At 58.1% G+C, this 26,681-nt stretch overlaps 1 protein-coding gene across 2 annotated transcripts in view; it reads left to right on the forward strand.

Moving 5' to 3' along the window:
• MEGF8 (multiple EGF like domains 8) overlaps positions 1 to 26,681 on the forward strand; it is a 37,819-nt gene that overhangs the window by 8,943 nt on the left and 2,195 nt on the right. Inside the window, exons 6-40 of one of the 2 annotated variants that reach the window (XM_059150860.1) lie at positions 156 to 571; positions 1,012 to 1,157; positions 1,287 to 1,409; positions 3,064 to 3,218; positions 3,474 to 3,593; positions 3,948 to 4,092; positions 4,176 to 4,339; positions 6,523 to 6,723; positions 7,119 to 7,319; positions 7,742 to 7,978; positions 8,863 to 8,981; positions 9,070 to 9,201; positions 9,297 to 9,410; positions 9,854 to 10,102; positions 10,603 to 10,802; positions 11,138 to 11,348; positions 11,450 to 11,699; positions 12,209 to 12,341; positions 13,750 to 13,997; positions 14,077 to 14,187; positions 14,321 to 14,439; positions 15,013 to 15,220; positions 15,556 to 15,736; positions 16,235 to 16,398; positions 17,141 to 17,285; positions 19,111 to 19,342; positions 20,506 to 20,629; positions 20,741 to 20,954; positions 21,083 to 21,297; positions 23,888 to 24,095; positions 24,281 to 24,440; positions 24,761 to 24,953; positions 25,442 to 25,612; positions 25,704 to 25,834; positions 26,346 to 26,478. In XM_059150860.1, coding sequence (XP_059006843.1) covers positions 156 to 571; positions 1,012 to 1,157; positions 1,287 to 1,409; positions 3,064 to 3,218; positions 3,474 to 3,593; positions 3,948 to 4,092; positions 4,176 to 4,339; positions 6,523 to 6,723; positions 7,119 to 7,319; positions 7,742 to 7,978; positions 8,863 to 8,981; positions 9,070 to 9,201; positions 9,297 to 9,410; positions 9,854 to 10,102; positions 10,603 to 10,802; positions 11,138 to 11,348; positions 11,450 to 11,699; positions 12,209 to 12,341; positions 13,750 to 13,997; positions 14,077 to 14,187; positions 14,321 to 14,439; positions 15,013 to 15,220; positions 15,556 to 15,736; positions 16,235 to 16,398; positions 17,141 to 17,285; positions 19,111 to 19,342; positions 20,506 to 20,629; positions 20,741 to 20,954; positions 21,083 to 21,297; positions 23,888 to 24,095; positions 24,281 to 24,440; positions 24,761 to 24,953; positions 25,442 to 25,612; positions 25,704 to 25,834; positions 26,346 to 26,478 — 6,273 coding nt within the window. The remainder of the gene's footprint in view (positions 1 to 155; positions 572 to 1,011; positions 1,158 to 1,286; positions 1,410 to 3,063; positions 3,219 to 3,473; positions 3,594 to 3,947; positions 4,093 to 4,175; positions 4,340 to 6,522; positions 6,724 to 7,118; positions 7,320 to 7,741; positions 7,979 to 8,862; positions 8,982 to 9,069; positions 9,202 to 9,296; positions 9,411 to 9,853; positions 10,103 to 10,602; positions 10,803 to 11,137; positions 11,349 to 11,449; positions 11,700 to 12,208; positions 12,342 to 13,749; positions 13,998 to 14,076; positions 14,188 to 14,320; positions 14,440 to 15,012; positions 15,221 to 15,555; positions 15,737 to 16,234; positions 16,399 to 17,140; positions 17,286 to 19,110; positions 19,343 to 20,505; positions 20,630 to 20,740; positions 20,955 to 21,082; positions 21,298 to 23,887; positions 24,096 to 24,280; positions 24,441 to 24,760; positions 24,954 to 25,441; positions 25,613 to 25,703; positions 25,835 to 26,345; positions 26,479 to 26,681) is intronic. The other variant, XM_059150861.1, reaches the window with a different exon arrangement.

The raw sequence follows: 26,681 nt of genomic DNA on the forward strand, positions 1-26,681 counted from the left end.
TTGTTTTTCTTTGCTTGTGTCTGTCTTGCTGGGTCTGTCTTCCTTTCTCTCTTTGTGTATCTCTGTTTTTCTCTGTGTCTCTACATCTCTCTCTCTCTGGTTGGCTTTCTTGTCACTCTGTGTCACCATCCTGTCTCCTGGTCTCTTGCCTACAGGCTGCCCGGCACTCCCACGTGGCTGTGGCCTGGGCCGGCGCCCTGGTGCTCATGGGCGGCGAGCTGGCTGATGGCTCCCTCACCAGTGACGTGTGGGCCTTTAACCCACTGGGCGGGGGCCACTGGGAGCTCCTTGCACCACCTGCCTTGGGTTCCTCAGGGCCACCAGGCCTGGCAGGTCATGCAGCTGCCCTGGTGGACGATGTCTGGCTCTATGTGTCCGGTGGCCGCACGCAGCACGACCTCTTCTCCTCTGGCCTCTTCCGTTTTCGCCTCGATGGCACCAGTGGAGGCTACTGGGAGCAGGTGATTCCGGCCGGCGGGCGGTCCCCTGCCGCCACTGGCCACTCCATGGTGTTCCACGCGCCCTCACGCACCTTGCTGGTTCACGGTGGACACCGGCCCTCCACTGCTAGGTGAGTGACCTGCTCTGCAGGGCCAAGCCTGGCCTGGTCACCTGGGTCTTCAGTCTTTAGTGGTGTTTGCCCATTGATGGACTTTCTCAGTCATCCGGGCCTTCCTTCCTTAGGTCATTCCCTAGTTCACTCGTTCTTTTATTTGCTCATCTGCAAATCTGACTCTCTAACCCTTCATTCAGTCTCTTGGCCACTTACTTCCCACATTCTCCCACCCATCTGTCCGCTAATCTACGCCCTGCTGGGTCAAGGCCAGCCCTGGCTAGATGATATGCAGAATCCAGAGATGACCAGACCCAGGTCCTGTCCACTGGGAGGCGGGTGAGGACATAAACCTCATCACGCCAGTCTCACCCTGACCCATCATGGGGCTCTTGAGAGCCTGGAGAAGGGAGAGAAGCCCTTCCTGCCCTGAGGCCCTCCTCTGCTCCTACCAATAGGTTCTCTGTGCGGGTGAACTCCACTGAGCTCTTTCACGTGGATCGGCGCGTGTGGACCACCCTGAAGGGCCGGGATGGGCTTCAGGGCCCACGGGAGAGAGCCTTCCACACAGCCAGTGTCCTGGGGAACTACATGGTGGTCTATGGTGAGGAGGCTCCCTGGTCCTGCCTGCCTGCCTGCCAGGGCCTCACGCCCACACTGAGCTGAGGCTCCCTGCCTGAGGGTCCCCACCTTCGCCAGGCTTGCCAGCTGTGCCCCTTTCCTCCTTTCCCAGGGGGCAATGTGCACACCCATTACCAGGAGGAGAAGTGCTATGAAGATGGCCTCTTCTTCTACCACCTTGGCTGTCATCAGTGGGTGTCGGGGGCCGAGCTCGCCCCCCCAGGAACCCCTGAGGGTGAGTGGCCCCCTCTGTTTTCCTGAGAGTCACACCTCCCTGACAGTGAAACTGGGCTTTGGGCAGGAACCATATTGGTGCTCGTAGGGTGAGCCAGATGTGCTGTTGGAGCTGGGCTCTGGAGGCCAGCCCATGCTGGGGGCAGCGTGGGGCCTCAGTTGCCATGGAGATGGGAGGCCGGCCCCAGAGCATTGGTCTAGGCTCCAGCCAGCTTTTGTCCATTTCCAGCTGCCCCAGGGAACCGCCTGTGTTTGACCTTTTCAAGGTCATAGAGTGGGCAAGTGGCAGAACCAGGATGGCTGGCCCCAGGCAACCATTTGTACAAAAATATCATTTAATCTCTCTGTGCCTCAACTTGCCCATCTGTAAAACGGGAATGACAGTAGCACTTAAACCACTGGGCTGTCGTGAGAGCAGTTGAGATGGCACGAAGAAGGAAGGCTGCCTAGCCAAGGGCTCAGTATGTTGACTTTATGAAGGTGCCAAGAAGGGGGTGTGGAAGAACCTTTCAAACTCCTTAAATCAGACTGCTTAGAGAATCAGAAGGAAGCCACAGGTCCTGAGCTCGGAAAGACACTTGTACACACAAACCGGGCATATCATTTCAGGGCGCTGTGGACTTCAGGAGACCCATCTCCTCTCCCTGCTCCACTGGACAGAAGAGCAAGGACAGAGAAAGTCATAAGGAAGGGACATTGACATTTAAGGGGTAGGCTGAGTGAAGGGTTCCCCATGGAACCCTGCTTGACCATCAGGAATAAAGCCTTGGCCTGGCATTCAAGGCCTCGAATCCAAGGCTCTTCTGTTGGTCACCGACCATTTACCCATCACTTAGGACTCCTAGTTCTGAGTGACAGTCTCCAACCCAACCAGCTTGAGCAAAACCAAGTTTCTTAGCTCTCTTGAGTGACAGCTGGCTTCAGTCTGGCCTGGGTCTGGAAGTTCACAGGTTGGCATCAGCTAGTTCTCTTTCAAGTTTGCTTCAGTCTGTGGCAGGTTTGTCTTTTGCAAATGGTCGCCAGCAGCCCTGGGCCTATATACTACCCCTTTAAAAGGCCCAGAGGGAGGAAGCACATGCCTTTTCCCCCAAAATCGTAGGAATTAGGTCCTCTTCCTGAATGAGTCCCTGACATGACAGGCCTGGGCTACACCCCAGTGCCGCTAGAGGCTGGGTTAGCTCAACTCGACCTGTGGACTGTGATGGGAGAGGGTGGTTTTCCAGAGGACGATCAGAGGCTGTCCCAGGGTGGGAGGCTGATGCCAGATAAAACCAGGTCAGAGTCCAGCGGCCTTGCCTCATGGCTCCCTGAGGGCAGGAAGATGGTCTATGTCTAGAGGAGGAAACCAAGATAAAGAGAAGTTGCTTCTCCTACTCAGTGCCACACAGCTAGTTGGACCCGTGATTTGAACCCAAGTAAGTGGAAGACCTAGGAATGGAAGCCAGGTTTTTCTGACTCCGAAGATCAGGCTCTGTCATCAAAAGGTGTCCTGGGCAGTGGTGTGGGGACGCGTTCAGTTGAAGCAGGAAGTCGGGGGCTGGACTGGGGCATGAGAAAGTTGGGACAGTCCTCCTGGCAAGGGAGCCATGAGCTTGGGAGACTGGTTGGAATCTCATGTCCTTGGGTTGGTGGGGGGTGGGGTGTCTGTATTCTAGGCCGAGCAGCACCTCCCAGTGGGCGGTACTCACATGTAGCAGCTGTGCTTGGAGGCAGCGTCCTGTTGGTGGCTGGGGGGTACAGTGGCCGGCCCCGTGGGGACTTGATGGCCTACAAGGTGCCTCCCTTTGTGTTCCAGGCGCCTGCTCCGGACGTGAGCACTGGGGAGATAGGGAGAGGGTGGCTGCTTGGGGTGGGGGGGAACTGGGAGGAGGCATGGTTCCCAGGGAGGTGGGAGCAAGTTGGGGTGGGTGCCTGGGAGAAGGACTGGGGGTCCCTGGGGCTGAGGGCAGAGTGGATAGGGGTCCTTAAGGTGTCAAGCAGTTGGGGTTCCCTGGGATCATCAAGGTGGGTATGAGGGAGCAGGCTCCCAGTCTGAGGAGCGCCCCCCACCCCCGTGTCTCTGCAGTACCACTTAGACTATTGCTCCATGTACACGGACCACAGCGTCTGCTCCCGTGACCCTGAGTGCAGCTGGTGTCAGGGGGCCTGCCAAGCTGCGCCACCTCCTGGGACTCCCTCTGGGGCTGTGAGTGACCATCCCAGTGCTCTTTCTCCTCGCATGGAGACTCGACCCTCAGTGTCTCCCTCTGTCGAAACCCAGTAGAGGACTTTCTTTGATTTGGGAGACTTGTTTTCACACGAACCTTGGCACTCCTGACCTCTGACCCCTGAACCTCTGGCCCATCCTGATCCTTTTGAACTTACAACCCTGCAGAGCCCCTAGGTCCTGTCCACTCGATCTTTCTCATTCCAGTTCATTTTCAGTTCCCTTCTCCGATTGCCTGCCGCTTTCTACCCTGTGACTCTTGAACCTGCAGCACTTCCCAGGTCCCCGTGAAGCCCCCGTGGACAGTAACCCCTGTCCCTCCCTTCCCTGCAGTGTCCAGCTGCCAGCTGCCTGGGCCTGGGTCGCCTTCTGGGTGACTGCCAGGCCTGCCTGGCCTTCAGCAGCCCCACAGCTCCTCCCCGGGGGCCTGGCTCCCTGGGCTGGTGTGTGCATAATGAAAGCTGCCTCCCCCGGCCTGGTGAGTATGCAAGGGTGGTGTGGGATGGAGCGGTGCAGCACCCCACACTGACTGCCATTCCTGCCCTCCTCCTGTCCTCACAGAGCAGGCCCGCTGCCGAGGGGAGCAGATCTCGGGCACCGTGGGCTGGTGGGGGCCTGTGCCTGTCTTTGTCACATCCCTGGAGGCCTGCATCACCCAGAGCTTCCTGCCTGGCCTGCACCTGCTCACTTTCCAGCAGCCACCCAATGCCTCCCAGCCTGACAAGGTGGGGAGCCAGGGGATGGGGCCCAGTGTGTGGTCCTGGGGTTTTCATTGTTCAAATGGTTCTATACCAATCTTGTGGTTTCATAATAAGCCTTTACATTCAAGGGTTTGATCTTCCTTATTGCATAAGAGGTTTTTTTTTTTTTTTTAAAGATTTTGTTATTTATTTGACAGAGAGAGATCACAAGTAGGCAGAGAGGTAGGCAGAGAGAGAGAGAGAGAGAGGAGGAAGCAGGCTCCCTGCTGAGCAGAGAGCCTGATGCAGGGTTGGATCCCAGGACCCTGGGATCATGACCTGAGCCGAAGGCAGATGCTTAACTGACAGAGCCACTCAGGTGCCCCATCATAAGAGTTTTTTAAATTGTGCTAAAACACACATCACATGAAATTTACCATCAGCAACATGAAGCACATTCACAGTATTGTGCGATCATCACCTAGTTCTAGAACATGCTCGTTACCCCATAAAGAAACTCCAGATCCATTAAGTAATCCCTCTCTGTTCCCCCTCTCCTCCAGCCCCTGGCAACTGCTAACCTTTTAGTGATTTGTCGTTGGCAATCCGCTAACTGTGGATTTGCCAACTCTCTTATGTCGTGTAGCTGTCCCCAGCATCCCCCCAACTCGATGTCACCCTGAGTCTCTCCAGAAGATCATCTGGGATTTCTTTTATATCCTTGTAGGTCTACTTATTCAGATACATGCACATGTGACATTTAATTCTTTTTTTTTTTTTAATATTTTATTTATTTATTTGATAGAGCGAGAGAGGGAACACACGTGGGGGAATGGGAGAGGGAGAAGCAGGCTTCCCGCCAAGCAGGGAGCCCGACGTGGGGCTCGATCCTGGGGCCCTGGGATCAGACCTGAGCTGAAGGCAGACACTTAACGACTGAGCCACCCAGGCACCCCTAATTATTATTATTTTTCTTCCCCCAAAAGTAATATTCCAGTCTCACTACACTGCCACTTCTATTTTTTTTTTTTCTTAAAGATTTTATTTATTTAGTTGGCAGATAGAGATCACAAGTAAGCAGAGAGCAGACAAACAGAGAAGGGGAAGCAGGCTCCCTGCTGAGCAGAGAGCCTGATGCGGGGCTCAATCCCAGGACTCTGGGACCATGACCTGAGCCAAAGGTGAGGTTTTAACCCACTGAGCCACCCAGGCACTGCGCCACTTCTGTTTTTTTTTTTTTTTTAAGATTTTATTTGTTTATTTGACAGACAGAGATCACAAGTAGGCAGAGAGGCAGACAGAGAGAGAGAGAGGAGGAAGCAGACTCCCTGCTGAGCAGAGAGCCCGATGTGGGACTCGATCCCAGGACCCTGAGATCATGACCTGAGCTGAAGGCAGCGGCTTAACCCACTGAGCCACCCAGGCACCCCCACTTCTGTTTTTTAACATGTCCTGGCAAGCTTCTTAGAACTTAGGAAACACCCTCAATTTTTTTTTTTTTAAGAGTTTTGTAATACTCCAATTTAGATTCTAGAGCTGTAGTGCTATAGTTTCCTTAAGTAGTCCTTTGTTGACGAATACTTGGCTTATTCCATTTTTTTGCACTTATAAAATGATTATAAAATGCATGCGAATAAATCATGTAGTATGTCTGTCACTTTGAATGTTGGATCTGGATTCTCTCTTTTTTTTTAAAAAACTCGTGTGCTGGTTTATTATTATATAACCAAGAACATGTTACATAGGGTGAGGTCTGGAAGGTTCATGAGCAAAGGCGCTCTGTCCCCATATAGAGCTAGGGTCTGGGAGTTCACAGGAGCTAGGGTGTGACCCCCCTGCTGGCATGGGCTGGCATGGGCTGTGTTCACCAATTTGGAAATTTCTATGAACCCTGTAGTTCAGGGACTTTTTAAAATAGCGTGGACTCTTAAGGGCTTTGGTGGAAAGTAGAAAGGTGGACTGTTGGGGAAGAAGCTCTTGAAAGGTCTGGGGTCTCGGAGTTTGATGAAGGAGGTGATGAGCGGGGGGGCCGGGACCGTGCTATCTATTGTCCAAGTTGGAGTACTGACTCCCGAGTGCCCCTGGCCTCGGTCTCTCATTTGATGCAAGAGGGAAGGAAGTTGGGGTGCCTGATTTTTTTCTGGTTCTGATGTTTGCCTGAGAGGCGTGGCCACCATGGGGCCACTCGGAGAGGCACTCACGCATACCTTCCTCCCCGGCGGGCCCAGGTCTTGATCGTCCGCAGTACAACTATCACCCTGACGCCCAGCCCAGAGACCGATGTGTCCCTGGTCTACCGTGGCTTCATCCACCCCCTGCTGCCCGGAGGGCCCGGAGGGGCGGGGGCTGAGGATGTAGCTGTCTGGGCCCGGGCCCAGCGTCTGCACGTCGTGGCTCGGATGGCCCGGGGTCCTGACACGGAGAACATGGTAAGGGTACCTGACCATTCAGGGGGCTGTTAGTAGCAAATATGGGGAGTGGGGTATATAGTGCAGGGAGGGGCTGGGGAGAAATCAGAGGCATGGGACATATCCTTAGTGGAGGGAGTGCCCTGGGGCTTTCAGTTATGAATGGAATTGGGAAGGAATTTTGAAGAAGGTGTGGAAGGTCTGAGTTACCAAGTCAAACACCCCCAAAGAGGCCATGGGTGATGGTAGTGGGGTTAGTTGAGGGTTCTCAGAGGTTCTTGGGGGTCTAAGGATCTCTGAAGCCCTCTTCCTCTTCCCAGGACGGAGGTGAGGTGGGTTTGGGGCTCTTGGAGGTTTCAGGGGTTGGGTCAGCTGGAACGTTCTGACCCCCGTATCTGTCCCTCACCTGTACCCAGGAGGAGGTGGGGCGCTGGGTTGCTCAGCAGGAGAAGGAGACGAGGCGGCTGCAGCGCCCAGGGTCTGCTCGCCTCTTCCCGCTGCCTGGCCGGGGCCACAAGTACGCAGTGGAGATCCGGGGCCAGCTCAATGGCTCAGCAGGCCCTGGGCACAGCGAACTCACTCTGCTGTGGGACCGGACTGGTGTGCCAGGTGGCAGCGTGAGTACTTTTGCCCGGGCCTCAGACCCCTGGAGCTTTCTGAACCCCAGGCTGCAAATTCTAACTCTCCTGACCTAACCTCCCACTCCCTGACTCTTGACCTCTGGGCCTCACCTGGAGCCCTCCAGACACCAACCTCTGACCCTCAGACTCTGACCTGATCTCACATTCTGACCCCCTGCCCATATCTCTTACTCCACTTGCTCTGACTTCTGCCCTCTGTGCTCTGCTCCCTCATCTGGATGCTCTCAAACCCCAATCCCCTTTTGTCTTCTCCTCCTAAAGCCTGACTTTCCACATGCTTGAGTTCTTGACCTTGTCTCTGAACACTTAAGTGTTCAGCGCTCAACCCTGACCCCTACCCCGGCCCTCAGCTCCCGCCCTGGGTGGACCCCTGGCCCTCACGTGAGCCCTTCCCCCAGGAGATCTCCTTCTTCTTCCTGGAGCCCTACCGCTCTTCAGCCTGTTCCTCCTACTCCTCCTGCCTGGGATGCTTGGCAGACCAGGGCTGTGGCTGGTGCCTGAGCAGCGCCTCCTGCCACCTACGCCAGAGCGGGGCCCACTGCGGGGACGACTGGGCCGGCGGGTCCCTGCTGGTGCTGGTGCCTGCCCTCTGCCCGCTCTGCGAGGAGCACCGAGACTGTCATGCCTGCACTCAGGTGCCTGCCAGGCCATGGAGGGGAAGTCTCAGGGTCAAGGCAGCCGAATTAGGCGACCAGGGGTGGGGGCGGGGGTGAGCCCGCTGGAATTGGCACTGGCATCCAAGGGGTCCCTTGTGTACAGTGGGGGGAGACAGGTGGGCCATTGTCCTTGATCTGCAGGTGAGAGCCAGGTGGGGAGCAGAGGAGAGGGGCTAGAGAGTGGGCTCCTGGCAGTCAGGACTCTCGCAGTTGTAAGGGTGAGAAAACCTCAGTTAGCACCTTTTTACCGGAGGGGCCTTTATGGGCTCGGGCCCCAGAGCCCAGAGATAGGTCTTTAGGTGTGTGGTTTAGGCAGTGTCGTCGGCGTCCACCTTCTCCATCCTATATCCTCGCTTCCCTTGGATGTTCACTTCTTGGGAGAGGCAAGGGAACCACAAGGGCCTCAGACTTTCATCCCCCTCCTTACCCCCCCCCCCCAAGTCCCAAGTAAGAGAGAGCACCTTTCTGTCCCCACCCCCCTTTCGCCCCCAGCTCAGCGGAAGTCCCAGAAGCAGGTTTTGTTGGCTCTGGTTGGGTCTTGTGCCAGTTCTCAGAACCATCTGGGAGACTGGGGTAGAGGGGCGGGAGTTGTGGCCCCTTATCTACCTCTGGGGCTTAAGGATCCATCAGCTGCAACTGGACCAGACACAGGGGTTCTTTGCCTCAAAAGGAGGTGGATGCTGGGAAGGCAGATCCCATGGATGCCATTGGCTGAAGGAGGAAGTCTGGAGAGACAGGCAGCGGGGGAGGGAAGGGGGCTTGGAGGGGTGGTCTGTGGGGTGGGGCAGGTGAGGGAAGCAGCTGCTTATGGATCCCGAGGTAGATGGCTAAGCTGGGCTCTAACTCCTTCTTTAATTCCCCAGGACTCCTTCTGCGAGTGGCATCAGAGCACCAGCCGCAAAGGGGATGCCGCATGCAGCCGGCGGGGCCGGAGTCGGGGTGCCCTGAAGAGCCCAGAGGAGTGTCCCCCACTCTGCAGCCAGTGAGCCACCTGGGCCCAGGGAGTGGGGATGTAGGGAGCTTGGGGGAGCTGGTGCACAATTTGACCTGCCCCTGCTCCCCACCCCCAGGCGCCTGACCTGTGACGACTGTCTTGCCAACTCCAGCCAGTGCGCCTGGTGCCAGTCCACGCATACCTGTTTCTTGTTCGCGGCCTACCTGGCCCGCTACCCGCATGGGGGCTGCCGCGGCTGGGATGACAGGTGTGGTCTGGGCAGGGGGGTGAGGCTCACAGAGAGAAGGGCAGGGCGCGGTGGGTAGGGCTCGGACACCCCCACCCACACCTGTCGCCCCACAGTGTGCACTCGGAGCCTCGGTGCCGGAGCTGTGACCGCTTCCTGACCTGCCACGAGTGTCTGCAGAGCCACGAGTGCGGCTGGTGTGGCAACGAGGACAACCCCACGCTGGGCCGGTGAGGCCGGGACCACAAGGCTGGAGGGCTGGTGTGTGGGCAGGGTGTGGGGCTCTCTCCCACTCTGATTCTAATGGCTGATTGTCTTTGTTTCTTCCCTTTCCCTCTCTCTTCTCCATCTCCACCCTCTCCCTGTCTCTGTGACTGGTTTCTTCTCCTCGTTCATCCTTGTCTTTCTGTTTCTGTCTTTCCTTCTCTCTCCCATTAACTATTTTCCTGTATGTCTCTCCCATCCCCTGGTTGCTTGTCACAATTCCTCCTGTCGGATTCCTCTGGCTGGGTTTCTTTGTCTCTCCTTCATTTCTGCTGTGTCTTTCTGTCCATATTCATATGCCTGTTTCTCTTTCTCTGATTGGTCCCTTTCTGTCTGTCTCAATCTCTCAATTCTTTATCATCTCCCTGTTCCCTCCCTCTCCTCTGTCCCCAACCTCCCACCCCCCCAGGTGCCTCCAGGGAGACTTCTCAGGGCCACTGGGTGGGGGAAACTGCTCCCTGTGGGTGGGGGAAGGCCTGGGGCTGTCGGCGGCCCTCCCTGCCCGCTGGGCGTATGCCCGCTGTCCTGACTTGGATGAGTGTCGTCTCGGCCTGGCGCGGTGCCACCTGCGGGCAAGCTGCCTGAACACACCCCTCAGCTACGAGTGTCACTGCCAGCGAGGCTACCAGGGTGATGGCGTCACCTACTGCAACCGCACGTGAGCTGGGAGGGATTTCCATGGAGATGTCGCCCTGGGGCTGGGGCACTTGTAGACGGAGGGAGGAAGCCATTGTGGTGCTGGGGTGCCTCCCTGGGGAACCAGCATCCCTGTGAGCCAGGGGGCTTTACCTTGGGGGTTAGGCCCTCATTAGAGTGACGGGGTCTCCAGTGTAGCACTAGTTACTGTGGAGACGGGTCACTCCTGGACTGCAAGCCACAGTCTTCTGCGTTGCCATGGAGATGGAGGAGGATCGAGTTGAAAGGGATTTTCAAAGAGAGCAGATCCCTGGTGGTGACATGTGGTTACCATAGAGACAGGAGTTACCACGTGGGACGCCCACAGAGTCCCCGACGGGTGGCAGCGGGGAGAACAGGCGGGGAGAACAGGCGATGGCCTGGGATGGCGTTGTTGTGGAGAGGAGGGGGCGGACTGGGGCGGGAGGTGGGTGTGACTTGGGTACTCTGGCCCAGCTAGTCTTGCCCCCACCATGCTCTCAGGTGCCTGGAAGACTGTGGCCATGGTGTGTGTAGCGGTCCCCCCGACTTCACCTGCGTGTGTGACCTGGGCTGGACGTCGGACCTGCCCCCACCCACACCTGCCCCAGGACCTCCTGTGCCCCGTTGCTCCCGGGACTGTGGCTGCAACTTCCACAGCCACTGCCGCAGGCGGGGGCCTGGCTTCTGTGATGAGTGCCAGGGTGAGCGGCCTCCTCCTTGACTCCCGGGGCTGGCCTCAGAGACCCTCCTCAGGGCTCTAGTGTCCTTCCTCTGCCTGGGCTTCTGGGTCCCCCAACCCAGCTAGTGCTCCTCCTGCCCCATGGCCTGCTCCAGACCCCACACAGTTTCAGTGCCACCCATGTCTTTGGTGGGGGCTTGGTCTCCCCTCTGGGGGTGTGCAGTACCTCCCCAGTCTGGGTTCCCCCAGTCACCGTGGTCTGGAGCAGCTGTGTGGGGTCAGGGATCGGCTGAGCATTGTAGGGCTCCTCTTGCCCTTGACCTGACTCCGTGTCCTGCCTGCCCCGGGCCTCCACAGACTGGACGTGGGGGGAGCGCTGTGAGCGGTGCCGGCCCGGCAGCTTTGGCAATGCCACAGGCTCGGGTGGCTGCCGGCCGTGCCAGTGCAATGGGCATGGAGACCCGCGCCGTGGCCACTGTGACAACCTCAGCGGGCTCTGCTTCTGCCAGGACCACACTGAAGGTGCCCACTGCCAGCTCTGCTCCCCTGGCTACTATGGGGACCCCCGGTGAGCCAGGGGCCCGCCAGGAGGGCCGGGGGAGGATTAGGGATGGGATGGGACAGGACGGGACCCGTCTGATGCTCTTGCTCTCTCCTCCATCTACCCAGGGCTGGTGGCTCCTGTTTCCAGGAGTGTGGGGGTCGTGCCCTCCTCACCAACGTGTCCTCAGTGGCGCTGGGCTCACGCCGGGTTGGGGGGCTGCTGCCTCCAGGGGGCAGGGCAGCGAGAGCCGGGCTGGGTCTGTCCTACTGTGTGTGGGTTGTCTCAGCCACCGAGTTGCTGCAGCCCTGTGCCCCTGGGACCCTCTGTCCCCCACTCACCCTCACCTTCTCCCCCGACAGCAGCACCCCCTGCACGGTGAGTACCGAGGGCACCAGGGTTCAGGCCCATGTCTCCCCTGCCCAGTCCGAATCCGCAGACGGACCCTGACCCCACATCCCTGTTCCTTTATCCTCCAAACTTTAAGCTGTCGTCTTCAGATAACAGACCTTCATTCCGGAGCCCACAGACCCTCCTGTTCCCCAAATCACCTGTTTCCTGGGCCTCCCACGCCCCAGTCCAGGTGTGCTTGGTATTTGTCGTGTGTGGGTCAACTCCGACCGGTAGGTTGTGGCCGCCAGGAGCTATGTGTTGAGAGAGAGGCTCTGTGCGAGAGTGCCTGATCCCTGAGCCGTGTCTGCTGTGAACACAGGAGGGGGATGGTGGCCGCAGTGTGACTCTATGTCCGGAAGTTTCAGACGGCCCATTTTCCTGGGCTCAGAGTGTCTTCCCCTCTTGAGCTCCTCCTCCTCCTCCTGGACCCCACACATCCCTCTTCCTCACCTCTGCCGTCCCCTGAACCTTCATTCTGTGCCCTCCACCTCCAGCTGAGCTACGTCCTGGCCTTTGATGGATTCCCGCGCTTCCTGGATACTGGCGTCGTGCAGTCGGACCGCAGCCTCATTGCTGCCTTCTGCGGCCAGCGGCGGGACAGGCCCCTCACTGTGCAGGCCCTGTCGGGTACGGGGTCTAGGGAAAGTGGGACCCTGTCCGAGGCTGTGTAGCCCTTGCCCCTTACACTGTCTCCCAAGGTAGGCTCAAGGCCCAGCCTGACTCTGGCCCTGACTCCCTGGCTGATGCCGGCTCTTGTCACATCTGGGTGGTAGAGAGGATTGCCCTGGCTGGGCTGCCTGTCTGGGGAGAAGGGCTGAGTGGGACAAGTCTCTGGGGGACACAGAATGTAGTGTGGGAAAGCCCTTGCCCCCTCCTCAGCCTGGTGGTTCTCAGCCAGAGGGATTTTGCCCCTTGGGCCTTTTGGCTCTGTTCTGGGCAGGGGCCAGAGGTGCTGCTCTGCAATCTGCAGTGCCCCAGACACCCCACAGCCGAGACTCACCAGGTCCCATGGCGTTGGCAGCACTGAGGGTTTGGGAAACTGGCTCCTGCTGAGCGAATTGCTATAGAAATGATTCATTACCTGTGGCAGTTGAGGGGCCCAAGTTTGGGAAATGTTTCTGTTCGCCTCGTAGATGAGTGAGATCTCCAAGGCTGGGGCAGGTAGTTGGCCGGCTGGCTCGGGATCGTGTGCCACCTCAGCCCCTCCCCAGGGAGCCGCTAGGACTGAGGGGCCCTCCATTTCATTTCATTTCATTCAGCCGTTGGGAGCACCCCCAGTGAGGCACGCCTGAGCTGGGTGCCGGGGGTTCAGCAGGGAACAGGGGGATGCAGGCCCTGCCTTCAGGCACCCATGGCAGGGGTGGGGTGCAGTGGGGGACAGACAGCACTGAACAAATTACAGTCAGAACAGGGACGCCTCTGCTAAGGGACAGAGGAAGTGGGAAGGAGCAGCCACCTGGCTGGTCTGGGGAGTTGGGGAGGGCTTTTTCGTAGAGGGATATTTTCCTGGAGGTCTGAAGGGGTCCTTGTGTGCCGGGGTGAGAGGGGGTGACTTCTCCAGGCCAGAAGAGCAGTGGGTTCCCAGGCCCTGAGAGGCTGGAAGGGGGCCTGCTGTGCTGGAGTGCTTAGGGCCGGGACAGTGGGAGTCCTTGAGGTCAGAGGGCCTACAGCCCCCCTCGAGCATCATTTTAATGAGATTGTATATGCATATGCTCTGTCTAATTCCTGCCCCCTTCCCCACTGCTAATCTCTTTGTAGGTAGACCTCGCTTTATGTCTGAGCTGTAGGGAGCTGTGCAGGGTTTCCAGCTTGGTTTCGAGCTGCCGGCATGGGATTGGGATCAGAATTTGATGGGTTGGGTGAGGGAGAGGGTGTGCAGTGTGTGGGGGAACAGTGAAGCATGACACTGATCCTAAATGATAAGGAGTGCCTTGTTGCCCTGCCCGGTGACACCAGATTCTCTCTAACCCCGGGGATAGAGTCGCGTCCTGGAGCCCGGCCCGGCCACAAGCTTCTGGCCCCTCTCCCCGCACAGGGCTGCTGGTGCTGCACTGGGAGGCCAATGGCTCCTCATCATGGGGCTTCAACGCTTCTGTGGGTTCTGCCCGCTGCGGGTCGGGGGGCCCCGGGAGCTGCCCGGTCCCCCAGGAGTGTGTGCCCCAGGATGGAGCCACTGGTGCTGGACTCTGCCGATGTCCCCAGGGCTGGGCTGGCCCCCACTGCCGCATGGCTCTGTGTCCTGAGAACTGTAGTGCCCACAGTGGGGCAGGGACTTGTAACCAGGTATGGGGGGAACGGGCAAGCCACAGGGGGGCGGGGGTGGTACGCCGGCTCCCCTGAGCCTCCTTCTGCTGTTCCTCAGAGCCTCGGTGTGTGCATCTGTGCCGAGGGCTTTGGGGGCCCCGACTGTGGCACAAAGCTGGACGGTGGGCAGCTGGTCTGGGAGACCCTCATGGACAGCCGCCTCTCAGCCGTGAGTTGTGGGTGCCACTGCATGGAGGTGCTGCCCGCTTCCTGGATGGTTCTCCCCTTCCCTCCATCCCTGGGACCACCCCTCAGCCCCGACTCCCAGCCTGATCCCATGCGTCCCCCACCTCTGCCCCCAGGACACTGCCAGCCGATTCTTACACCGCCTGGGGCACACCATGGTTGAGGGACCTGAGGCCACCTTGTGGATGTTTGGGGGCCTCGGCCTGCCTCAGGGGCTGCTGGGAAACCTGTACAGGTGAGGACAGCCTCCGGAGTGGGTGGGGGGATGCCTGAACGAGAGGAGGTCACCTCAGGAGATGCTGACATGTGTGTCACATATGAGTTCCCTCGGGTGTAAACAACAAAAACAAAACCAAAAAAACTGGTGTTAACAAAAACCTTTGGGGGCGCCAGGTGGCTCAGTTCGTTGGGCATCTGCTTTCTGCTCAGGTCATGATCCCAGGGTCCTAGGATCAAGCCCCGAATGGGACTCCCTGTTCAGTGGGTAGTCTGCTTCTCCCTCTGCCCCCGCCACCGCTTGTGTGTGCACTCTCTCTGTCCTGCGCTTTTCCTCAAATAAGTAGATAAAGTATCAAAACAGCAACAACAACAAAATCCTCTACAGGTAAAAGATACCCAAAAGATGCTGGGATGCCTGTCACAGGAGGCTCACCCTTATTTGGGCAGTTGCCACCCCAGGGGAGGGACGTAAGATGGTTGTCAAAGGAGGGGCACACTAGGGGATTTGGGGATATGCCTGGGGGAGGTGACCCCAAGTCATGAGGGGATGACTGTATGGTGAGCTTCCTTTTCCGCCCCTTGGTGCCAGGTACTCAGTGAGTGAGCGGCGGTGGACACAGATGTTGGCGGGAGCTGAGGATGGGGGCCCGGGCCCCTCACCCCGCTCCTTCCACGCGGCTGCCTACGTGTCTGCTGGGCGTGGTGCTATGTACCTTCTGGGGGGACTCACAGCTGGGGGTGTCACTCGCGACTTCTGGGTGCTCAACCTCACCACCCTGCAGTGGCGGCAGGAGAAGGTGAGCCCCTCTCCCTTCCCCAAGCGTGTCCCCTCCTGCCCCCCCACAAGCTGTCTCTAGCAGGGCCCACCAGAGTTCTCCTGCCCATCTCACCCCCACGGGATGCAGCTTCCCCCAGAAGGTACATGGCACTGAGCAGGCAGAAAAGGCAAGGGGGCCTACCGCACCCCTCCTGGGACCATGGCAAGTTAGAAGCTTGGGGTCTGACAGCTGCGGGCAGCTCACTACCTCCTTATCTGTTCAAGGGGAGTGTGGGGAGTTCTGAGTCTTGTTTCTGCCTGGAAGCTGAGCCCTAACCTCTGGCTCCTTGGTGACCTCTGCCCTTTATCCTCCAGGTGCCCCAGACCGTGGAGCTGCCGGCGGTGGCCGGTCACACCCTCACTGCCCGCCGAGGCCTGTCTCTGCTCCTGGTGGGTGGGTACTCCCCTGAAAATGGCTTCAACCAGCAGCTGTTCGAGTACCAGCTGGTGACTGGCACCTGGGTGTCCGGAGCCCAGAGCGGGACACCCCCAACAGGTAAGGCTGGGGACAAGGAGGGGACAGCACCTTGAATGCCAGGCCATCCAGGCTTTGTGGAGGCTCTCTGACCACTGCCATACCCTGTGGTCCCTGCCCCTTAGACCTTGTTATGTTCCCGTCTTTCCCCCACACCCACCCAGGTTCTCAGACCTACTCTTGGGAAGTTCAGTTTCCTGCAAGAGGCAGCCCACCGCCTGCCCAGTGACAGTGGGTTTCTGCATTCCTCTCTTAGGTTCTAGATCCCTGCCCCTAAGGCATTCCCCTTCTCCCTTCTTTGCTCACTGTATCCCCCAGGACATTCAGGTAACCCCATCTCCCCCTCTTCTCTTGCCGGGAATTACAAGTGCTGGTCCTTTTGAGCCGAAGCAGGAGGCGGGGGTTGACAAGAGCTCCTGCCTGGTATGGGAGCCTAGGAAGAAGGGGAACCTAGGAAAGTGGGAGGGCAGTCCTAATTACCAGCCCTCCCCGCACTGTCTGCTCACTTGTGCTCCCCAGGTCTCTACGGTCATTCTGCGGTGTACCACGAGGCCACTGACTCCCTCTATGTGTTTGGGGGTTTCCGCTTCCACGTGGAGCTGGCTGCCCCATCCCCTGAGCTCTACTCCCTGCACTGTCCCGATCGCACCTGGAGCCTGCTGGCCCCTTCCCAGGGGGCAAAGGTCAGGAAAAGAGGCATATACAGCTTGATCGAGAGGGCAGGAAGGGCCCCCCACCCCAACCCAGTGCCCCAGGGACTGGCTGAAACCTGGACTACTAGTCCCCTCCTTTACAGTCCCCTAGACTCAACTGTGCCCTCATCACATCTCCCCTTCTTCCATCACTCACTTGGAGGGAAGCATCCTAGAGCAGGAGGTCAGAGGCCTAGCTTCTGCCCCAACTCTGCCCCACTGTTGGTGTGGCCCTCCAGTTCCCAGCCTCCCCTTCTGTAAAACCTGGGACTGATGCCTCTTGTGGTGGCCGCCTTCAAGGCCAGAGGAGATAGTAGGTGGGAGTACGTGGTCCCTGGATGTGCTGGTTAGAGATGATTGAGTGTTCCATCTGCGAACATATTTCCTTTTGGGGACTGGACTATAAGGGAGGCCTGAGCCTCCCCCTAGATATCCTCAGCCCAGCTGGCCAGGTCACATGAGAAATGTGGGATTCATCTCAAGCAGCCTGGGCCAGGTTCCTGGGGGAACAGCACAGGGCATGGGGGTTCCAGGAGTTTGAGAGAGGGAGCTGGCCCTGGGGGCTGCTCTGAAGAATGAAGGAGGTCTTCTGGAGGAAGGAGCTGAGATTTGAGGGAGGTTGGGTTGGGTAGGGCTGGTGGGGGCTGAGGTGTGGGAGGGTGGTGGGTGGGCTGAGAGGTGAGTAGAGGAATGTGGGCTCTGACCGGCCATTTTGCCGGTGTCTCCCCAACAGCCCCGCCCCCGACTTTTCCATGCCTCAGCCCTGCTGGGGGACACCATGGTGGTCCTTGGGGGGCGCTCGGAACCTGATGAGTTCAGCAGCGACATTCTGCTCTACCAGGTCAACTGCAATGCCTGGCTCCTGCCTGACCTGACCCGTAAGTCCAGTGCCCCCCCCAGCGGGCCCTGGGGACGTCCCGTAGGAGCTCTGGCCCTGTCCTAGGACCCCACTCATCTGGAGTCCCTCTGGCCCCATTAGACCCCCCAGAGTTAAGCAAAGCTGCTTAACTCTCTGTTACTTAAATACCCACAGAGATGCCTGCCTTCCTTTTCTTTTCTTGGGAAGTTTGTTTATTGTTTTGTTTTTTTTTTTTTTAAAGATTTTATTTATTTATTTATTTGACAGGCAGAGATCACAAGGAGGCAGAGAGGCAGGTAGAGAGAGAGAGAGGGAAGCAGGCTCCCTGCTGAGCAGAGAACCCGATGTGGGACTCGATCCCAGGACCCTGAGATCATGACCTGAGCCGAAGGCAGCGGCTTAACCCACTGAGCCACCCAGGCGCCTCGTTTGTTTATTGTTTTGATTATAAAAGTAGTAATAGGGGTATCTGGGTGGTTAAGCATCAGCCATTGTCTCAGGTTATGACCCCAGGGTCCTGGGATGAAGCCCTGCATCAGAGCCCTGATCGGCTCCTTACTCAGTGGGGAGTCCGCTTCTCCCTCTACTGCTCCCCCTGCTTGTGTTCCTTCACTGTCAAATAAATAAATAAAATCTTAAACCAAAAAAAAGTAATAACAGTCATTGTATATAATTGGTGAAATAAAAAGGAAAAAATCCTCATGATCCCACTTTCTGGAGACACCCCTGTTATACTTGGGGGTGTTTCTTTCCAGTCTGTTGTTGAGAGGCCAGAAAGGGGCTTGGACCTTGTCTTTTTTGCTTTCCAGCGTGGCTGTGTACGCCTCTGGACCTTTTCCGTTTTGGTTCTCTCTCTGGCCTTCGGTCTCTAATTCCCTTTTGCCCTTAACCTATATTGTTAAATGCTCTGTGACTTTTTCTTTCTTTATTTTCCCCTGGAGCATTTTTAAAAATTATTTTTAATTTTTAAGAAGATTTCATTTATTTTTTTTAGAGAGAGTGCTTTCTCACGCTCTCTCAAAAAAAAAAATAAATGAGATCTTAAAATTAAAAAAAAATTAAAAATTCTCCAGGGAAAAATAAAGAAATAAATATTTTTTTAATCTTTTTTTTTAAAGATTTTATTTATTTGTCAGAGAGAGAGAGGGAAAGAGCGAGCACAGGCAGACAGAATGGCAGGCAGAGGCAGAGGGAGAAGCAGGCTCCCTGCTGAGCAAGGAGCCCGATGTGGGACTCGATCCCAGGATGCTGGGATCATGACTTGAGCCGAAGGCAGCTGCTTAACCAACTGAGCCACCCAGGCGTCACTATTTTTTTTAATTTTTAAGAAGATTTATTTTTTTGAGAAAGAGTGAGAAAGAAACTAGGGGGAGCACCAAAGGGAGAGGCAGGCTCCCCACTGAGCAGGGACCCCGATGCGGGGCTTGATCCCAGGATCCGGGGATCATGACCTGAGCGAAGGCAGAGGCTTAATCCACTGAGCCACCCGGATGTCCCCTTTTCTGGAGGATTTTACAGACTTGAGGTGAACTTCACATAAGAAAAGGAACAGTTGTGAAATTGACGATGCAGCGGCATCTGGCGCCTTCCCCATGTGCAACCTCTGTTGGGTTTCAGAAGCTTGCTCCCTTTCCTTATTCCATTCTTTCCACTTCCTTTTCCTGTTTGTCCCTCACTCTCATGTCCTGCCATCTGTGTTCTTTTGCCCTGTCTGGCCTTACGTATCTTCTCTGTCTCTCCATCTCTGCGGTCCTCAGTCCATTGCCCTGCTCGGTGTCCCTCTCTGACCGTCCTCTTCGTGGGGCTCTCTTCCCTAAGTCTCTGAACAGTCTGTCTTTTCCCAGGCCCAGCCTCCGTGGGGGCCCCGATGGAGGAGTCCGTGTCCCATGCTGTGGCGGCAGTAGGGGGCCGTCTGTACCTCTCAGGGGGCTTCGGGGGCGTGGCCTTGGGCCGCCTGCTGGCCCTGACCTTGCCCCCTGACCCTTGCCGCCTGCTGCCCTCACCCGAAGCTTGTAACCAGTCTGAGGCCTGCACCTGGTGCCACGGGGCCTGCTTGTCTGGGGACCAGGCTCATAGGTAACCATGGTGACCAAACGGCACATGGTGGGCAGTACCCGTGCTCCCCGAAGGGGGTTCCGTGCTAGGTCAGGCTTGCAGTGTGCGGGGGTGCTCAGCAGTGTACTGTCCAGGCAGGGCACTAGCTCATGTGGGAGAATGGACAACCACACCACAAGCAGGGTCAGGCTGGGGGACCCTTGGGTGAGAAGCCCTGCTTGTGGGCTGGGGTGTCATCCAGGAATGTTTCCTGGAGGAGCTGGGACCGAACTGGGTCCCGAATGACCACTAGAGTTAGACCAGCGAAGGTTCAGAAGCGGGGCTGTGCCCGGTGTATTTTAGGGACCTTCTATGCTGGGGGAACATGAGACTAGAGCAGTGCGTGGGGGCAGCTCAGAAAGGGCTCCCAGAGCCTGGCTATGGTGCTGGTCTTCTGTTTGGGAAGCCAGACATCTCAGGAAGCTGAAAGGGCTGACCTTGGTTCAGCATAAACTCTTTTGGCTACATGATTATCCTGAACTGGTATGAAGCCACTAATGGCCTTGGCTTGTCCCATTAAATGTGTCACTGTGTTTGCTTCTGAATTATTAAAAGCTTTGATTTAGGTGCTCCCCCAGATTCCACTAGGAGTGTTACGTAACAGTGGATACACCCACTGCTTTTCTAAAATCTGGAAAGTTCTGAAATGTGTGCCTTCAGGGATTTGGGGTAAGGGATTATGAACCTCCACTGTGGGTGATGGGGAGCCAGGAAAAGTTTGAGCAGGGGAGGGCAGGGGCAGGCCTGGGCAGAAAGTCCCCGGGCTGTTGGGAAGGAGCCAGTGGTGAGGGGAGGCTGTGGAAATCTGGGAGGCCAGAGATGAGGAGGAGGAGGAGGCTGGAGAAGAGGCCTGAACTGGGCAAGGGGCTGCAGGAGTGGCGAGTGGGGGACACCTTGGTGGCTGAAGGGGCAGGGGAGTGTAGGATATTGTCTAGTATCCCTGGCCAGAGTGGCGGGGGATGGAAGACCACGGCCAAGTGGGGTGGGGGAGAACAGGTTGGGAAGGCCTGGGCTAAGACCAGTCCAAGATGCATGTGGGGGCACCCTGTGGGACGATGTCCAGGAGGCACCGGGAAGAGGCGAGGGTAGGTGGAGGAGGGATGGGGTCTGCTGGGTGTGCTGAGCCAGGCCTCATGCCTCCCCAGGCTGGGCTGCGGGGGCCCCTCATGCTCCCCCATGCCTCGCTCCCCCGAGGAATGTCGTCGTCTCCGGACCTGCAGTGAGTGTCTGGCCCGCCATCCCCGGACCCTTCAGCCTGGAGATGGAGAGGTGAAGGGGGTTGGTCTCAGGGATTTCAGCTGGGGTTGGGTGGGAAGAGCCGGGTCAGAAGGGGTGCCAGCGACCCTGAGGACCCCAGCGAGCCCATGTTGCCCCCTCCAGGCATCCGCCCCCCGCTGTAAGTGGTGTACCAACTGCCCAGAGGGCGCCTGCATCGGCCGGAACGGGTCCTGCACCTCGGAGAATGACTGTCGGATCAACCAGCGAGAGGTGTTCTGGGCCGGGAACTGCTCGGAGGCGGTGTGCGGGGCGGCAGACTGTGAGCAGTGCACCCGAGAGGGCAAGTGCATGTGGACGAGGCAGTTCAAGAGGACAGGTGAGGCCAGCGAACTCCCCACGAGGACAGGCTGGGGTCCTAGCCTTTGGGGGCCCGAGGAAGGGCAGAGCTGGGGAGAGAGGCTGGTGGCCTGAACCGGGCTCTGACTCCTGTGCCCTCAACCCCAGGGGAGACTCGCCGCATCCTCTCAGTGCAGCCCACATACGACTGGACGTGCTTCAGCCACTCCCTGCTGAACGTGTCCCCAATGCCTGTGGAGTCGTCGCCCCCGCTGTCCTGCCCCACCCCCTGTCATCTCCTGCCCAACTGCACATCCTGCCTAGACTCCAAGGGTGCGGATGGGGGCTGGCAGCACTGCGTGTGGAGCAGCAGCCTGCAGCAGGTACCCCTGCCTGTCCCCCTGTGCCTCTGCCCTGCTTCCTTCTCCGCCTCCCTGGCTGTGGTCCCTCTGTGGTGCTTCCTCTGTCCTTCTCTTCCTTGCCTCTCCTCTCCCACCAGCATCTCCTCCTTCCCTCCTGGCCTTTCGAGTCTCCCTGTCATATCTGCTTGGACACCACATCCTTCTGGACCCTGCAGCTGGGTTCACGGTCCCCTCCATCCTTCCTGTGACCGCTCATGCCGTCTCACCTCTCCCTCCCCAACCTCCATGCTTGCCTTCTCTGTCCCTTTCTCTGCTTTTGGAACTTTGGGTTGTAAGAAACAGAGACCCCCCTTGGTTTTATTACACAGAATTGGGGTAGGAAGTCCTGCGGCTCTGACCTTCTGGAGCCCTGAGGTCTCTAATTTCAGCCGTTCTCCATTGTCTGCTTTCTGCCCCCAAGTTCTGCCCACTGGGAGGATCCCAGCCTCCACGCTGTGGAACACACCCAGCAGGTCACCAGGGCCAGGCGGGCAGTGCTCCCCCTCGAGGTTCTCTCTGTGACCCCTCTAGTGTGGGTCTTTAACCCATTGAGGCCTCATCCCCACGCCTGGGTCCTTGTGGTGATACGGGTTCTCCCCAAATAGCATCAGGATGCCCGTCATCCATTTCTGTGAGCACTCCCAGGCCCAGAAGTCGATGCCAGGGAGCCTGCTGGCCGGTACATCCCGCCCGCCCAGCCTGTCAGCAAGGCAGGAGCCTCCAGGGCGCTGCACGTGGCAGGGAGGTCACTTCTGTCAGGGCTTTGGACTTCCATGCCGTGTGCCAGCTCTGGAGTGTTGGCTCTGCTTCTCACAACTCCAACAGCACAGATTGGACAAAACAGATGCACAGAGCAGCCCCATAAGGAGTGCACTCAAGGAGTGCTGTTATTTTAACCCCCGGCAGTCGTTCTTTTGAATGATTTTGGCTTCAGAGCCTGGGATGGGCAATAAAGTACTCCCTTCCCTGGCTTCTTTTCACCAAGTTCTTTTTTTTTTTTTTTTTTTTTTAAAGATTTTATTTATTTATTCATGAGAGAGAGAGAAAGGTAGAGGGAGAAGCAGGCTTCCCACTGAGCAGGGAGCCTGATGTGAGACTCGATCCCAGGACCCTAGGACCATGACCTGAGCAAAGGCAGATGCTCAACTATCTGAGTCACCCAGGTGCCCTCGTCACCAAGTTCTTTTTTTTTTTTTTAAAGATTTTATTTATTTATTTGACAGACAGAGATCACAAGTAGGCAGAGAGGCAGGCAGAGAGAGAGGAGGAAGCAGGCTCCCAGCTGAGCAGAGAGCCTGATACGGGGCTCGATCCCAGGACTCTGGGATCATGATCTGAGCCGAAGGCAGAGGCTTTAACCCACTGAGCCACCCAGGCACCCCTTCACCAAGTTCTTGACCGAGCCCCTTCCCTGTGCCAGGTGCTTTGCCAGGTTGCAGGCACCTGTCGGGACGAACCAGAACCCCGCTTCCAGGACTTAACGCTCTTGCATCTCTCCCGGGAGCACAAGGAATGCAATTTACGTGTTGGACAGCATCACCTGTGGCCACTAGGGAGGTCACAGCGAGAAACGCTGTACAGACTGGGGACTTGCGCTCCCCCGGTCCCTCCTCTCCAGATAACCCCACAGATATGGAAGCCTAGCTCTGCTGGTTGGGCAAAGCTTAGCTCACTGCGGGCCGTCAGCGTCTGTGGGCTTTGAGCTCCGGCCGCAGTGGCAGGGCTGTTTATTTGAGGATCGTGTGGTTGCTGAGTGCTGTCGGACAGCTGGGACTAATACCCATCTTCTTATACTTCCGGCCCGAATAGTAAATAAAATGCTCTGACACCCTGTGGTAAGTTCCCAAGAGTCTGACCCTGACCGTGCACCTTGTCTGGGCTCCAGGACGTGCTAAGTGATGGCGCATGAGCTGCTGGGCAGCCCCTGGCCACAGACTCCGCTTCCCAGCTTAGCGCGGGAGGACCCTGGGCCCCAACAGCCAGCTCCACGTTTTTCCTAAGTGGCGGTGGCTTGCAGCCCCGCTCCTGTCGCTAATTTCTGTCTCTGCTGGGGTGGTTGCCTCCCTTTGGTTGTGAGAAACAGCCATGAGACCTAAGCCAGGTGGGGAGACTGACACCCCCAGTCACACCAACACAGTGGTACCTGTTAGAGGTCAGGGTGCAAAGCGCAGCCAGGCCTGACAAGGGACTGGAGACGGAGCCTGGAAAGCTGCCCCCCACGCCCCTGCCCTCCGCCGGCTTGGGGTGTGTGGTCCTCTCAATGCTTCCTTCTGGATCTGCTCTTTTCCTGCCCCCTTCTTCTTTTCATTTGCTGTGATTTACTCATTCAATCAGCACCTCTAGGCCTCACCTCCAGTTTCAATGATGCCACCAGCCTGACTCCCCTTGTGGATTCCCAGTTACAAATGCTTGACAAAGTGGTGTCCACTCTGGCCCATCGGCTATGGCCAGAGAGGGGTGAGAGCTCCTAGGAGGGACTGTGGTCCGGGAGGACACCGAGGATGTCTTTGATCCTCTTTCTCTCCCTCTTTCTTGCCCTGCCCCCCCTTCTCATTTCCCCTCCCCTGTACAGTGTCTGAGCCCCTCCTACCTGCCCCTGCGATGTATGGCTGGAGGCTGTGGCCGCCTGCTCCGTGGACCCGAGAGCTGCTCCCTGGGCTGTGCTCAGGCAACCCAGTGTGCCCTGTGCCTGCAGCGCCCCCACTGTGGCTGGTGTGCCTGGGGGGGCCAGGATGGGGGTGGCCGCTGCCTGGAGGGTGGACTCAGCGGTCCTCGTGACGGTGAGCTGCGCTAAGGGTCGGGTGAGAGGGACTGCCCTTGGGCTGGGGTCTGGCGTGGAGAACCTGGGGGGCACTGGGGGCTGTCTCGGAGGTGGGGGTCAAGGGAAGGTGGAGCAAAGCCCCAGGAGGCTGGTGGGGGCATTGCCACAGAGGCACTCAGGCGGAGCTCTGCATCCCTGCCTCAGGGCTGACCTGTGGGCGGCCTGGGGCCTCCTGGGCTTTCCTGTCCTGCCCTCCTGAGGATGAGTGTGCAAACGGGCACCATGACTGCAACGAGACGCAGAACTGCCATGACCGGCCGCACGGCTATGAGTGCAGCTGCAAGGCGGGCTACACCATGGACAAGTGAGGTGGTGGGGGCGGGGCCTAGGTGACTTTGCGGCAGGGGGCCCTGTGGGAGCGGGAAGGCACAAGGCGTGGGATTCACGCTGGAAGGGGTGAAGGGCCAATGCATGGAGGGGCCACGTTGGTGAGCTGAACACGGCTTGCTCGGAAGAGAGAGGGTGGCAGGCTAGCCCCTGAGGGAGATGGAGGCGACCCCGGAGGGGGAGCGTGGAACAGCCCAGGGATGATCCACCCGTTGAGGGCCATCTAGTGGGTGGCGGGCCGGCCAGAGGCTTGAGGACCCATGCCGGGCCCTGACCCTCCACCCCCCACCCCTGCAGTGTGACTGGACTTTGCCGCCCCGTGTGCGCGCAGGGCTGTGTGAACGGCTCGTGTGTGGAACCTGATCACTGCCGTTGCCACTTTGGCTTCGTGGGCCGCAACTGCTCCACAGAGTGTCGCTGCAACCGCCACAGCGAGTGTGCAGGGGTGGGGGCCCGCGACCACTGCCTGCTCTGCCGCAACCACACCAAGGTGGGCTGTCCTGGGCCTCAGGCACACCCTGGGACAGAGCCTGGGGGGCTTTTCGCCCACGTGCTAGAGTCGTGAGCCTTACTCTGAGCCCTGTGGAGCCAGCCCAGGGAGGACGTGGGGAGACTTTGGGGACACTGTCTGAAGTTGTGTCAGAGAGGGGCCACCCTGGAATAGTGGACAGAGTTGGTGCTGGACTAGGGAGGCTGGGCCCATGGGGGGGAGGACACAGCGTGGTGTAAGGAAGGGCTTTCTGAGCTCAACGCTTCGGGCTGGATGGGCAAGAACACCATCCCCTTCCCAACGCCCCAGGTCGCTGGCACGTGAGGGTGGAGGGCTAACTTGCACCCAGGTGGGGTTCAGTCCTGAAACCCTGAGCCTGAGCCCCTATTGCACTCCCATGGTGCTCCCTGAGGCTGCTTGTTCGCTCCCCAGCACCCCCACTGCCACCACTCACCACCTGCTCTGACCACCCCTTCCCTGGTTTCCAGGGCAGCCACTGTGAGCAGTGCCTCCCCCTGTTCGTGGGTTCAGCCGTTGGGGGTGGGACCTGCCGGCCCTGCCATGCCTTCTGTCGTGGCAACAGCCACGTCTGCGTCTCCAGGAAAGAGCTCGAAATGGCCAGGAGGGAGCCTGAGAAGTACTCACTGGATCCAGAGGAGGTATAAAAGCCATGGTCCCAGACTCCTGGGTCTCGGGAAGGAAGGGACTGCCCTACGCCTCTTTGCGATCACCCTGTCTTTCCTTGGCCAGATTGACAACTGGGTGACCGAGGGGCCCAGTGAAGATGAGGCCGTGTGTGTGAACTGTCAGAATAACAGCTACGGGGACAAATGCGAGAGCTGCCTACACGGCTACTTCCTCCTGGATGGGAAGTGCACCAAGTGAGAAGGAGGGGGCCCAGGGACCCTTGCCCTGCCCACGGGGAATGACTCCGGGAGCCACACCCCCTCCCCAGTTCTTTCCTTTGGGCAGAAGCGGACAATATCCCCAGGGAGGCCCTGGGCCGAGGCTGAGATAGAGGCCCTGAGCCAGACCCAGGTGGGAGACCCCCTCGCTCAGAGGCTGGTGCTGACATGCAGGCTACCGAGCACCCCCGTGGATGTCGGGGGTAGAGAGCTGCCAAGGGGCAAGGCCTTGGGGTGGCCTCCCACCCCAGGCCTTCCTTCCGAATGCTCAGTCAACCGGAGTCATTCCAACCCCGTTTCAAATCCTCAGCTTACTGCTGACTGGCTCCACAGCCTTGGGCAAATGGCTTGACACCCCTCGCCCCCGGGAACCTCAGTTTCCTCTTCTGGCTTGGAGCTTAGATTCAAGTTCACCTATGCAGTGTCCAGCCTGGAGCCCTGTGGGCCAGGGGAGCTCTGTGACCCCCATCTTCTCCACCTTCCTCAGGTGCCAGTGTAACGGCCATGCAGATACGTGTAATGAGCAGGACGGGACAGGCTGCCCGTGTCAGAACAACACAGAGACGGGCACATGCCAGGGCAGTTCCCCCAGCGACCGTCGGGACTGCTACAAGTACCAGGTGAGGCTGGAGAAGTGAGTCCCAGGCCAAGGGCCCCACACCCCGAGAGGCCCACTCATTTATCCAACACACATTTACTGAGCACCTACTATGTGCTGGGCCATTTGGGAGGCACTGGGAAATGCAGTAGGGACCAAAATGGGCAGGGCCTACTGTCCTTGGGAAAGTTACATTCCCATGGAAGAGTCCAGCAACGAATGAAC

The sequence above is a fragment of the Mustela lutreola genome, chromosome 16, assembly GCF_030435805.1.
Source record: "Mustela lutreola isolate mMusLut2 chromosome 16, mMusLut2.pri, whole genome shotgun sequence".
Lineage (NCBI taxonomy): Eukaryota > Metazoa > Chordata > Mammalia > Carnivora > Mustelidae > Mustela > Mustela lutreola.